Raw genomic sequence first — 12,467 nt, forward strand, 5'->3', positions numbered from 1 at the left:
ACATGTCCCGTGCAATGTTACAATACAAAATAAATACTAGTATTTAGTTCCGAGAACTGATACGACGCCTTGCAAACGCTACCTCGTTTCTTATGCACGAATTACCCGGAAAGACGTATATGTCTATGCCATACCACGGTGCTACCACATGGACAAATATGCAAATTCGTAAGAAAAGACAGACGAAGGCAGAAGACGTTCAAAAGAGTGAAGTTTTAATAATACATTAACTGACCACTAACACAAGAACTTGTACAAGCAAACTCTTTTTATAAATAACATATTTTAATTTAAAGCTCTTAGCTTTTTCTTTTAGGGTAACTTTAAATGGGCAAATATTTTTAGTGCAAAACAACGTTGATTATAAAATAACCATTTCGACTAGGACAAGCAATTAAATTTTTGCATCAATTATATAAACACAACCACTCTAATGGCAATGATTATTGTATTTAATACATTATCATAGTTACGCTCAAAAAACAATGTCACAGTAGTATAGACTTAGAAACTTAATCACTAGTGTAAATTAAAAATACACCAATACTGTACAACATTTTTTTATTTTGATCGTTAAAGATGCAATAGCAAAAAATCAAACATGTTACTTTGTAAGTAAACACAAGATGTGTAGAAACAGCTGCTACCCAGTCTCGCAATGATAAAGAAGTTATATCTTTTGGATGTATATTACGAAAGCCCACTGCTACTTAAATCAAAAGCTGAAAAGCAAGTCGAAAATAAATCTCTAGAAATACTATTTGTATGTGATGCGATATTTTGGGTAAGCACTGGCGTCGTTAAAAACAACAAATATTTTCGGATCATTTACATTGTTGACTAAGCTATGGTAAACACGGTCAGTACCCTCCATTTTGGGTGGCTCCTTCATTTTTTCTTTGCCAAGGCAGTAATCCCCTGTAAGTACTTTCACTACAAGCATGTGCCTAACATCACCGCTGCAATACCGATGAGAATAGGATGACTCCAAAGCAAAATACACACCCTCACCAAACCTGGTGGCTGTTAACAAAAAGAAATAAAGTAATTCAAACCATAAACAGATTCTTTGTTACTAAGTAATAGCATTATAGCTATGACGGTTCACATTATTTTTTAAATACACAAAGTAGAATACATAACTTAAAAGCTGGTGTATGTCCGGCGCCATGGTATAGTGGATAGCGCGCCTGCCTGTAACCCAGAGGTAATGGGTTCAAGGCTCGACGCTGCTACCATTGTGGGCGTATGTGTCCTTGGGCAAGACACTTAACGACAATTGCTCCAACCCAGTGGTCACTAATGGGTTGTCCAAATTATATATATATTATATATCAAAAACAGAAAAAAAAAAAAAAAATTACTCACAAAGTAACATACATGGTAACTCGTAAGCTGGCACGAGGTGTTAAACCCGTGTGATAACGACTGTCGTTTTCCGGCCACGCGAGGATAAAGTAAGTTACATTCATTCAAACACTAGTGTTATAACGACTGCCATTTTCCGGCCACGCTAGGATAAAGTAAGTTACATTTATTCACATTCATTCAAATTTTGCCCTAAAAATTTTGGGGATTTTTAATTTACCCTTAGACCATTACTGACTATTTAGACTACCAACAAATAATGTTTGTGTCCTGTTTTAAAGTAAAAAAAGTTCATTAATGCAAAAATGCTATTTTGGGGGGATTTCTAAAAATGAATGAAAACATACCATTCTTTCCAGCATAACTTCGGTTGAAATAGTTGTTTATGATAAGGTTACTCGATTCTTCAGTTGTCCCATGAAATAAATCTCGTTCTATCACAGAGTTCTGCACCTTATCTACTATCGCTTCCCGTTTACCTTCATACTGCTTATACAAAGTTGGATTCTGGATTCTTTCAATCTGATAAAAGGTTCTTGTTATAACCAATTTTATTTTATTAAAAACAGAATTATATTTTTAACAAATTATATTTTATTAAAAAAACAATTTTACGATTTCTTAAATTAACATTGGCATATTGTGAAGTTTACGATTATCATCATCACTGTAACCGCAAAGACAAATAAAGTTATTATTATTAATATAGGTGTAGCGGACTGTTATAAAACTGGAAAACAGGTTTTAAATACAATGTTTTCACATTACCTGTAGGATTTCATTGACAGGTGGGTTGCTCTTTTTGAATGCGGCAACAACATCATTAAATTCACTGCTGTCTGGTGACAACTGCTTCACTTCTGTTGTTCCCCTACTCACATTTCCCCAGTGTGATGGGAATCCTAATAATTGGTTCCATTTTCAATTTTTTAGAAATACTTTTTGTCTCATGTTAAAGTATCACATTACATGCCACTGTACAAGAGAATTAATACAGCTAAATTTTACACAATACAAAACTTGTGTTATAACTCTTTTAACTCTAGTATTTTACACATTAAAATACAATATGTAACATTATAACTAATGATTGCATTTTAAGTAAGAATCATTTATATAGTCTACAGTCACAACACACCAATTTGGCAGCCATGTAATGTTAGTGACACCTATTAAATATTATTGTTACTGCTTAAATTAAGTCTTTATAAGTAACTGGAAAAGGCATATTATAATTGTAAAACTGCAGTTCTGGTTAATACCTAAAAACCTGGGAGGTTTATCAAAAAACTTCACAAGGCCGTTGAACACTTTGACATCAAATGCAGGTATTTTAATGCAGTTCAAATAAGTGGGCTTCCTGTAACTATTCAGTAAACATAGAGCTGCCCAGAGAAATCGAGCACATTTGTCAACAGGAACTCCTCTGTTGCCTAAGAGTAATGTTTGAATTTAAGGTAGTAGCAATTCAGTGGGTGTGACGTTGTTTTGTAACCAGATAGTAGTTTCAAATGTCAAAATTTGGCTGTGTATCCATTACACCAATTCACTGTGTGTTTGTTGACACAATTGAAGGTCATTTTCCGTGCCTCACATATACAGGTAAACAACTGGTAATTAATTTTCATTCCAACCTGCTCTTGTTAGAAGGTTGCATAACTGTACTGTGTAACTAGTATTTAAATTTTTCAGCACAAATAATTTTCAAATAACCTCCTTCATAAATATTTAAACTGCTAACGTCAGCTGTAGACTCTCATTAATTAATCTGACAAATTTAACTAAAAACTTATATGAATTGAGTCATTCACATTAATTGTAAATTTCTGGATTGTTATGGTCACGCCTCCATGCACACGCATGACAGAAAGGTCATGTGATTTGCAGAATGTGCCGCAATCAGCGTGGTTCAATATTAATTGTGCCGCTATGTTGTAATTAAATACCCTATATATATATGTATATGCTCGCTTTAGTTTTCATTATATTATTTTGCGTTTTAATACAAACCCAAAAACACAACAGTTATTTTTACCTGAACCAAGAACAGGCATGACAACTGTTATCGCTTCCATGTTGTCACACTTTTCCAGAAGTTCCATAATCGACTCTTCAATCCGATACTCCTCGTTTGGTAGAACATAATGCACAATATGATCACATAAGTTACCACCGGTTGTTATGCGGTAACTTTCCGTAGCGAACTGTGGATTATTGGTGCACTCTGTTTGCAGTTGAGGCCCAACTCGGCGAAGCAAGATCGCACTAACTTGACCTGTTACATTGTTTCAAATTAAATTTCATTCAATCTATTCTCCATGGGTAAGGTCCCCTTGTAAGGCATGTCATGGGTTGGAATTTGGCCAGAACTGATCCATTACCCCCAATACCTTTTAGAATTGACCCATTACCTCATTAAACTTTTTTATACACTGAAAATATATATAATTTACTAGAACAGAAAAAGATTTGATAACAAATAAACAAACAAGTAATTATACAATAGTTTAATACCTTTAGAAAGTTCAAAATCAGGTCCCACACTGTTAACAATAATGTTTGATTTTGTCAGATCAGTGATACCGCAGTTTGCAACTTGAACAGTAATCTCGCCAATTTTATAATCGTGGATTGACTTCACAGCTTGCTGCATAGCAGCGGTGTTTGGTGTTGTTGGTCGCTGCGTGGACAATGACAAATCTTAATCTTTGGCCAAGAAACTTAAAAGCAATTGCTTCAACCCAGTGGTCACTAATGGGTTGGCCAAATTATCAGGAACAGATAAAAAAATGAAAAAATCCCCCCAAAATAATCAGCCACAAAGTAACATACTTGGTAACTCGTAAGCTGGCACGAGATGTAAGAAACAGAACACCTGTTTTATAACGACTGTCGTTTTTTCGGCTTTGCGAGGATAAAGTAAGTCACATTCATTCATTTATTCAATCAATAAGTAATGCATCAAACTAACTGCCATGTCATGTGCCAAAACAATTGTATTTTTTTAATTATTCTCATCTTCGTTTCTCGAAGTGACAAATAAATTTTGTTTTATATTACGAAAGAAATTGCAGAATACACATACCCTCCTTTTGAGTACTTCAAGAGCTTTAGCTTGTTCCTGCTTAATTGCTCCATTTAGTCTGTGGGAGAATTTCTCTTTATCTATAATGCTGCTTTTCTCCAGACGTTCAAAAGCCGCTGCTTTACTGTGTTGATGAATGTGTTCAAAATCCTTTTCATTCATTAATGGGTTGTCTATGGCCTATGTAACAAATGGGTTATTTTAATTTAATGTAAAACTGTGGAAGTTAAATTGTGGAAGTTAAATACCCGTCTGATCATGCTCTTATATACACTGACACATTCTACAATCTTTCCCATCGCATCTTCACGGAGTTTTTCCTAATTTGTCAAAAACAAAAGGTATTATTAGCTGGAAAAAAACAAACTTTTAGACTTATTTAGGTAACAGAAAATTAAACAGCTATTGCTTGCTCTTAAAGAGGATTTTGAAAAGAAATGATTCATGTTATAAACTTGAACTGAAAAAGACTTAAAAACATCATAAAAAAATTGGCAACTCACACACAGCAATCGGCGCACACTATTTTTACCTCATATATGGAATTGCGCTTTCGAAATTCATTGAATTTTTCTTCTAAAACAACATCAATTTTGTCACTAAACTCCTTGAGTTGTTGCCTGCCAAGTTTGTTGGAAACATCTGTTATGCATTCCTGCACCACACTCTCATGCTTTCTACGCATTGTCAACCAGGATATGAACTTCCCATCTTTCATGAACTGGTTATTTAGAAACAGATTATTCAAAAAATAGTAGGAAAAAATGTTTTAACCAAACCTGATTCATAATTTCGTCATATTTTTGCTTTGACCTTTCAATAAGTGGCTGAAAGTCTTTCATAAAATCCTAAAAATCCAGTAGTTGATAAAACTAAATTTTTTAAAATTTTCAGAAATAAGTTTATTTTACCTGACCAAGTAGACCAGCTAGCATAAGAAAGAACGCGAGTTGGTCCTAGCATAAAAACTGTTTGTTACCAAAACAGAACCTTGAAAGAAAAGCATAATCTACCTCTGGTTTTTGTTCTGCTGCACGGTATTCCTCATAACTTTGTTGTATTAGTTCATTAAGTTTTTCTTTAGTTGTGTTCACTAGTGCAATAGGTGACGGGGGCAAATTTCTGACCAAAGTTTTAAATGCAGTTTCTTTCGCTTGCTTGTGCCTCTCCTCAAATGGTGGTTTAATATTGGGGTACATTGTTGCATGCTGAAATCAAATGTGGTAACACAGAAATATGAACTATATTACAGCATGTTACCTCTTTCATCATCCTGCGATACAAAACTATAGCTAACTCAAGGGGTGTTGTAAAAGATTCTACAGAAACCGGAGAACTTGTTTGCTTCTGAAATAAAAAACAAACCTAAAATGATTACATATATAAAATTTTAAAGCATTTATTACCTCAAAATCTTGCCTAAAAGTATTACAAGCATCTCTAATCATACTGGATAATTTTTTTTCAGTTTGTTCCACCATATGAGGTGGAGATACTGGCATGTTTTCACGAAGATCATTGAACGCTGCTTGTTTTGCTTTGCTGTGTGTAGAATCAAAACCTTCACGGGACAAAGTTCCATCTCCTGCAGACTAAAAAGAAATAATTCACATTAAATTTTAAACAAATTTCGAAGAGCCGTAATATAAAGCTTAATTTATTCATGATTTGTCCGGTAGTAATAAGAAACCTTAACTAGTTAAAAAAATAGAATTTAATCAATGTCAAGTAACACGAAATACCTAAAAAAGAAAACAGAAACACAAATACCATATTTTAAAGAATTTTATTTAAGGAAAAAACAACTAAAATCAAATTACATTTTGAAAATAATCGCAGTACTTTTTCATAGATTCGTTTAAAGGCCCCAAGAACTGTTTTGCTTGATCTTCCTGTAACATTAGCAACATGTAACTACTTCTACAACTAAAATTAGTGTAACTACTTCTACAAACACATTAAAGCTTAAAAAGAAAAACTAAAACTAGCATTTAATAAACAATGATGCATATGACTGTACTACAAACTTTTGTAGAAATAAGATTGGTTCTTACACACCTCCAACTCTTGATTGCGTTGTTCAAAAGTTTTATATTCAAGATTCAAAGCTTGTAGCATTTGATCCTTTAATGCAGCATCACCCTGGCAGTGTTCATTCACAATAGATTCCTTAATATTGGTATGGCGGCTCTTTAAAGTTGACCATGCTATAAATTTGCCTCCTCTGATAACCTGAAAGTCAATCTTTAAACAGAATACTAAAAAAAAGTAACCTAATTTTACCTGTTGCATTGCCATGTTATATTGCGCTTTGCAAACTGTCATTTTCATGTTTGCAAATGAGCCGGACTCTTTTAACTGGAACAAAGTGTTCTTAGTTGTTCTGATACGTAAACAAAGTTAATTAATAAATATTTACTTACCTGAGCCATTGCAGTTGTGTGTTACTGCAATCATTAACCAATGGTATGATTTCTTTCAGATATACTTTACTGAATATTTAAAACACTCTCAAATCTCACAAATCTGCCAAAATCACACACTAGATGATTGTAAAATATTTATTGCAAAGAAACTAAACAATTCTGCAATGGACCAATTGCAAAGCACAAGTTTTAACATCAGCTAATGCATTCTTTTATTTTTTTTGGTGCAGGTTCATATACATCTTGCTCTTTCTGGTCCATCAAATGCTGACTTAATACAAAACTGACACAGTACATTTGTTTCTTTGGGGCAACATTTCGAACATCATATATAACAGCGTCCTCTGGCAGTGCACAGCCAAGACTTTGCTTAATTCTTGATTTTAAGTCAGCTGTATAAAAAAATGAAACTATTGAATTAATTTATTAAGAGATTGGCAAATAAATCAATTTTATACGGAAAAGAATCTGTCCCTAACACACTGTCACTGATATGCCACGCAGTATTCAAACCTAGTTCCTTATTCTGTGGTTCCGCATTGGCTTCTGTAAAGGTGAAACTCTAGTTTCACAATATTGTTTTGAAGCACAGGGTACGAAAATAGCAAAAATTACAATTCAGGTTTTACAGTTTTTTCTTATTAAACATACCAAATATACTACACTACTTTCAACCAATTATCAAAATTTTGACTTTAAAACCATAACAGACTTTGACATAGTACAGACATGACGTCATTTGGTGCAGTATTTTTAACACAGTACCCTGCTGTGTCTGGTGCAGTCAAATACACAGCAGGAGTCTAGAGGTAGGTAAATGTTTTAACAAATATTTACGCATCAGCAATGATCAAACAGCATTATTTCACCCTGAACATACTGATTAATAACTCATATGTGTTAATATTTAAGTATGCTTGGAAATGGCACCTAATAGACTTGAAAAGATTAATAAACAAATCTATACAACTTCATAATACACTAAAACTAAAATAATAAAATGCATATTTTAAAAACAATTGAATATTCATAAAAAGAAACTAAACATATATATATATATATATCTGGAACATATATATATATATATATGTGTGTGTGTAATATTGTGTAGATATATTTTCAATTTTTTTTTAATATTTGAAAGTTACCTATTCCATCTTTTTCTGGCGCGAATATGTACAAATGAACACATACTTCTGGAATAGAAAGCAGTTTCTTGTGTGAAGCATTGGACAGATCATTAGCAGCACTAAACAACAAAGTTATTAGACCATTATCAGGTAGTATGTACATATGGACTTACAGGCAATCCACATTGCAAAGCAAGCCACGAAAAACATCCAGAAATTCTACAGCAATGGCAGGCAGGTTCATTAAAACATGAACTTTGTGTGGACTTCTGAAAAAAATTGTACGTTAGATTATTGGTTAGTCAAGTTTAACTAAAAAATCTTAATAAACAAAACGAAGGTCTCACAGGTGGTATGCGAACAACTTATTAGGTTTACACCAAACAATCGCGAGGCGTTGCTTTACGTGCGTACTACGTATTCTTTGCAAAAATATCTATACTTTAATTCTGAGCATACGTGAAGATGTATTTTAAGCAACTGCAGGCTAAATATTGTAAATAATCAAGGGGACAATCGATATTATGACGCAAATAATCGCCATGTGAATTGCTATTATGTCGTAATAAATTTCCAGGTCAAACAATCGCTAATATGATGCAATGAATCCAGGTGTGACTATTACGTAACTACTATTACGTAACAAACATGCTGCTTGGATGAGGAAAACATTGTAAATATACAACAGTGCTATTTCTGGAACATATTTAGGTTGTTTATACCACATGTTGCCCTGTTTAATAGGCAAATAACATTTATTTCACACGTAACTATAAGAAAGGCAGAGCCAAGTTTGTGTTGCGTAAATTATCAGGTGATTCAACTTTTTGGCCTGGAGACTTTAGTAATATAGGTGGTACGAGAACGCTACACGAACCAAAAAATGGTACGCGAGTTAATAAAGTTTGGGAACCATTGATGTAAAGAAAGCTTAGTTTGTAAGTATGAGGACCCAGTTATATATTCTGCTATGTGTAGCGACCACGCTTATTTTTTTACAACTAAATGTAAATATGTTTTTAACTGTAAGCGTGTTTTAACAACTGTTGTTTACTCGCTCTATCCTGTTTCTTCATTTAAAATATTTTTAGATATTCATTACCGTAATCGAAGAGACAAATAACTTTATTATTATTATGTGTTATCTCACCTAGTAAGAAGATAATTTCGCAATTCAGTTTTTATAAATTCCCTTCCGTCAGAGTTAAAACATTTGGCTTTGGTTTTGTTCAATGCAACATTGTGGAGCAACCATCTATATGACTCAGGATTCAAATCATTTGCGTAAACTACACAACCTATATGGTATGGCTTGTTAAATATATATATATATTAATATAGATAATATAATGCAACAGTAAAGCAAAATTATTTAAATCTACTTAGATATTTACATATTTCAAAGTGTTCTGTTATACAGCATTAAAGCAAACATTTAGAACTTTTTTTTTAAATGACAGCAAGTAATATTTAATTTCAATAGATTTTTGTGTTTAGTTACCCTTCTTGGCGATTGGAATGGCAAAAGGTCCAACTCCAGCAAAAACGTCAAATACAACGTCACTTTCAGACACAAAATTGGTTATACGCTGGTGTTCTGTAGATAAACGTGAATTCCAAAACACCTAAGAAATAAGTTAACTACATCAATACTCAATCTTTTATAAATATAAATTTCCAAACTTTTCCAAAAATTAATAATAAATTATGCAAAATTTAATGTCTGCTGAAATATAAATATAATCACTGAATTTTAAACTAAATTACTAAAATATATATTGAAACACTAGTTAATACTCCTCAAAATAAGAGACGAGGTTGCGAGAGTTTTTTGCACAATGCGCGAAAAAATGTGCTCGATGAAAATGTGCACCTGCACATTGTGCTCGCATTGTTCGAAAATGTGCACACTTTTAACAAGCACATTTTTTCGTGTGCGAAATTTGTGCGAAAAATGTAGACAACTCCTGTTGCAAAATAAGCTGTGCGAAAAATGTAGACAACTCCTGTTGCAAAATAAGCTCCAGCTCACAAAAATAACCTGCATTCTATGACTCTTGGCACAAAAAACCCATAGGACCACTTTAAATCCTATAAGCTGTTTTGGTAATTTATTTACCAATGTCATATTCTTATCAAGGTAAAAAACTCTCAAAGAGCTCACTATAACTTGCCATAGGGATTTAATAATTTATTTATAGGCTAGTATTTCTAGCAGTAACCCTATATATATATATATAGGGCGAGCAAACCACTACTTTTAACTTAAAAGAGAAGTTTTAAGTTAGTTAAGATCTTAAAACGTTTTAAGCAAAAATTTGTATGTTGTTTACCTTAGAAAAATCAAATTCGAATTTCCTTCCATGTTCTATAATCCTTGTAACAAAATTGTTTTCCCCAGCTATTACCTCCATTTCAAAATTACGAAACTTGTTATCAATATTTTGGTGCTTGTTTACCACAGTGCGCGCTGTCTGTATCTTGTCCAGAAGAACCTGCGATTGCAACAAAAACATCATGTTGGACTATGAATAGTAGTCGTTTAAAAATAAATTTTTAAGTCGTTATTAATGCAAATACAATATTACAGGCTTACAGCTAATTTTTTTGATAAAAAGGCATCTTTAATATTATTTATTGCGAATTTGTTTGGTTTCCCTAAATGTAAATAAGCACCACTTGGTAGAAATTCATGTAGTGCATAATATAGGTTGAGAACAACTAATCTATGTACCTTATCAACTGTGTTTTAAGTTAACCATGTAGGTGGTATATGATTACTCTGGTGGTTTATGACTAGATCTTGGTTACCTGGCCAATTATGTGTTTGTAAGGTAACTGATGATCCCTTAGATTTACATGCAGAATGTGACCAACTTGAGAAAATCCTCTCGCTGCCATTTCACTGTCAGGTAGAATGGCTCGCAGTACGTCCCAGTGCTTGTAGTTTTCATAACTGGAAAAAATTTGAAGCAACTGTTTTAAATTTGCATATAATTTTTGGGTATATATACATTACATGCGTGAGCACCAGGTTGGATTAAATGCCCTGTATAATACAGTATTGCAGATTTATATTCAAATAGAAATTTTAGTTTTACCCAAAATGTCACCCAATTTTGGCGATTTGGAAGAAAATTCAGTCATAGGCTGTTGATATTCAGCATTTTACTATCATACCTTAATAGTAATAAAAAATATGAAACGGGACAAAAAATGTTGCAAATATTTTATCTGCGGCAAATTAAAATTTCCAATCTCCAAAGAACATAAAAAAAATTCCAAAACAACACCTACAAAGTAACTTAAATGGTAACTTGTAAGCTGACACGAGTATATGTAAACCCGTATTATAAGCACTGTCGTTTTCTGGCCATGCGAAGATAAAGTTACATTCGTTTATTCAAAAAACACAATTTATTTGTATTATTTGTATAGGCCCTTATATAGGAATGTACAGGCGTATATTTATATATCATTATACCAACAAAACAAATTGGGTAGCCACATTACTCATTCTGAAAAAATAATCTTCACATGTCTTACCCCAATGTTATCCTGTAGTCATATATTTTATCCTTTACTCCAAGTTTGCCTAACATTTGTTTTTCGTCCGATGAATAAGTCTCCATTGTGGTGCCTGGTTTCAACAGAAATAGTTTGTGACCAGCAGTTAGTTCTTCACCCACCAGGTGTGCAGGGGGGTCAACCACTTTTTTGTTGATACTTAAATTAACAAGTTTGCTTTTCATCATTTTACGGCAGTACCTTAGAGATTGTACAGGCACAAGTAATGCTGGAAGGGTGACTTCTTGTTTAAATGCGCTCCTAAATAGTTTAGATGAATGTATAATAACGTGTTTATTACTAAGTCTTATTATAAATTGCAAAACATACATTCTTTTCATACCTATCCAACACTTTCATGCCACGCACTGCAGCAGGCGGGTACAGAGCGCTATGTTCGTGATCCATTCTTCTTTGTATGACTTTACGTATTAAATTTCTAATGTAGGCAATGACCATCACAACACGTTTACATTGAGACTATCAGTTGGAGTGTGAATACATTTTAGCCACATGTGATACAGCGTTCATTCTTCAGCAGTCTTTTGTAGAAAATATAGCCCAACAATTAACAAAAACTAGCCTGTAAGTAAAATTTGGAATCACAAAACTGTTTGCACACTGACACCATTGCTAACACACACTACCAGCCGAAAAGCAGACATGCTGTTGTCACGTGACCAATAAAAACAACAACTTGCTGAGAGCAGATATACGGAATGCGGATTCGGGCTAAAAGCATTCACAGAATGGACTAAATATAAACTATTTCAGGTTCAACTACAAGAAACATTAAAATACTGCACTACGTATGTGTGTATGTGTTAAATTGTACCACCGTACATTTGCGACTTGTCTGCACTGTAGAAACTTGTCGTAATGGTACGACGT

The 12,467-nt window shown here is 33.3% G+C and overlaps 2 protein-coding genes across 3 annotated transcripts; both read right to left on the reverse strand.

Annotated features, from left to right (window-relative positions):
• Positions 1 to 544: 544 nt before the first annotated feature.
• LOC149736589 (uncharacterized) lies at positions 545 to 7,017 on the reverse strand. The gene is made up of 18 exons (XM_089875925.1): positions 6,877 to 7,017; positions 6,737 to 6,811; positions 6,512 to 6,685; positions 6,274 to 6,345; positions 5,860 to 6,045; positions 5,714 to 5,800; positions 5,467 to 5,661; positions 5,365 to 5,409; positions 5,233 to 5,301; positions 4,986 to 5,174; positions 4,702 to 4,773; positions 4,454 to 4,633; positions 3,883 to 4,048; positions 3,404 to 3,643; positions 2,631 to 2,801; positions 2,137 to 2,270; positions 1,716 to 1,890; positions 545 to 1,023 (listed from the first exon to the last, which is right to left on the reverse strand). Exons 1-18 carry the CDS (start codon positions 6,883 to 6,885, stop codon positions 758 to 760), a joined length of 2,505 nt encoding a protein of 834 aa, XP_089732051.1. The 5' UTR covers positions 6,886 to 7,017; the 3' UTR covers positions 545 to 757.
• Positions 7,001 to 12,203, reverse strand: LOC149736590 (tRNA (guanine(37)-N(1))-methyltransferase). 2 transcript variants are annotated; one of them, XM_089875923.1, is made up of 9 exons: positions 11,920 to 12,203; positions 11,556 to 11,837; positions 10,821 to 10,965; positions 10,343 to 10,504; positions 9,511 to 9,634; positions 9,160 to 9,307; positions 8,183 to 8,275; positions 8,028 to 8,128; positions 7,001 to 7,271 (listed from the first exon to the last, which is right to left on the reverse strand). In XM_089875923.1, exons 1-9 carry the CDS (start codon positions 12,033 to 12,035, stop codon positions 7,075 to 7,077), a joined length of 1,368 nt encoding a protein of 455 aa, XP_089732049.1. In that variant the 5' UTR covers positions 12,036 to 12,203; the 3' UTR covers positions 7,001 to 7,074. The 2 variants fall into 2 exon arrangements, with proteins under 2 accessions (XP_089732049.1, XP_089732048.1); XM_089875922.1 differs by having other exon boundaries at positions 8,183 to 8,278; positions 11,920 to 12,200.
• Positions 12,204 to 12,467: the final 264 nt, after the last annotated feature.

This window comes from Ciona robusta, chromosome 4 (genome assembly GCF_009617815.1).
Source record: "Ciona robusta chromosome 4, ASM961781v2".
Taxonomy (NCBI): domain Eukaryota; kingdom Metazoa; phylum Chordata; class Ascidiacea; order Phlebobranchia; family Cionidae; genus Ciona; species Ciona robusta.

What these genes read in the sequence shown, in the direction of transcription:
- LOC149736589 (XM_089875925.1), bottom strand. An exon ending in AACGCAATCAAGAGTTGGAG is followed by an intron (nt 6,346 to 6,511) that starts GTGTGTAAGAAC and finishes CTAATGTTACAG; the next exon opens with GAAGATCAAGCAAAACAGTT. An exon ending in CATGCCTGTTCTTGGTTCAG is followed by an intron (nt 2,802 to 3,403) that starts GTAAAAATAACT and finishes CATTACTCTTAG; the next exon opens with GCAACAGAGGAGTTCCTGTT.
- LOC149736590 (XM_089875922.1), bottom strand. Translation starts at nt 12,035, where the DNA reads ATGGTCATTGCCTACATTAGAAATTTAATACGTAAAGTCATACAAAGA. An exon ending in ACAAACACATAATTGGCCAG is followed by an intron (nt 10,505 to 10,820) that starts GTAACCAAGATC and finishes TTGCAATCGCAG; the next exon opens with GTTCTTCTGGACAAGATACA. An exon ending in GCCAGAAAAAGATGGAATAG is followed by an intron (nt 7,272 to 8,027) that starts GTAACTTTCAAA and finishes TTTTTTATACAG; the next exon opens with CTGACTTAAAATCAAGAATT.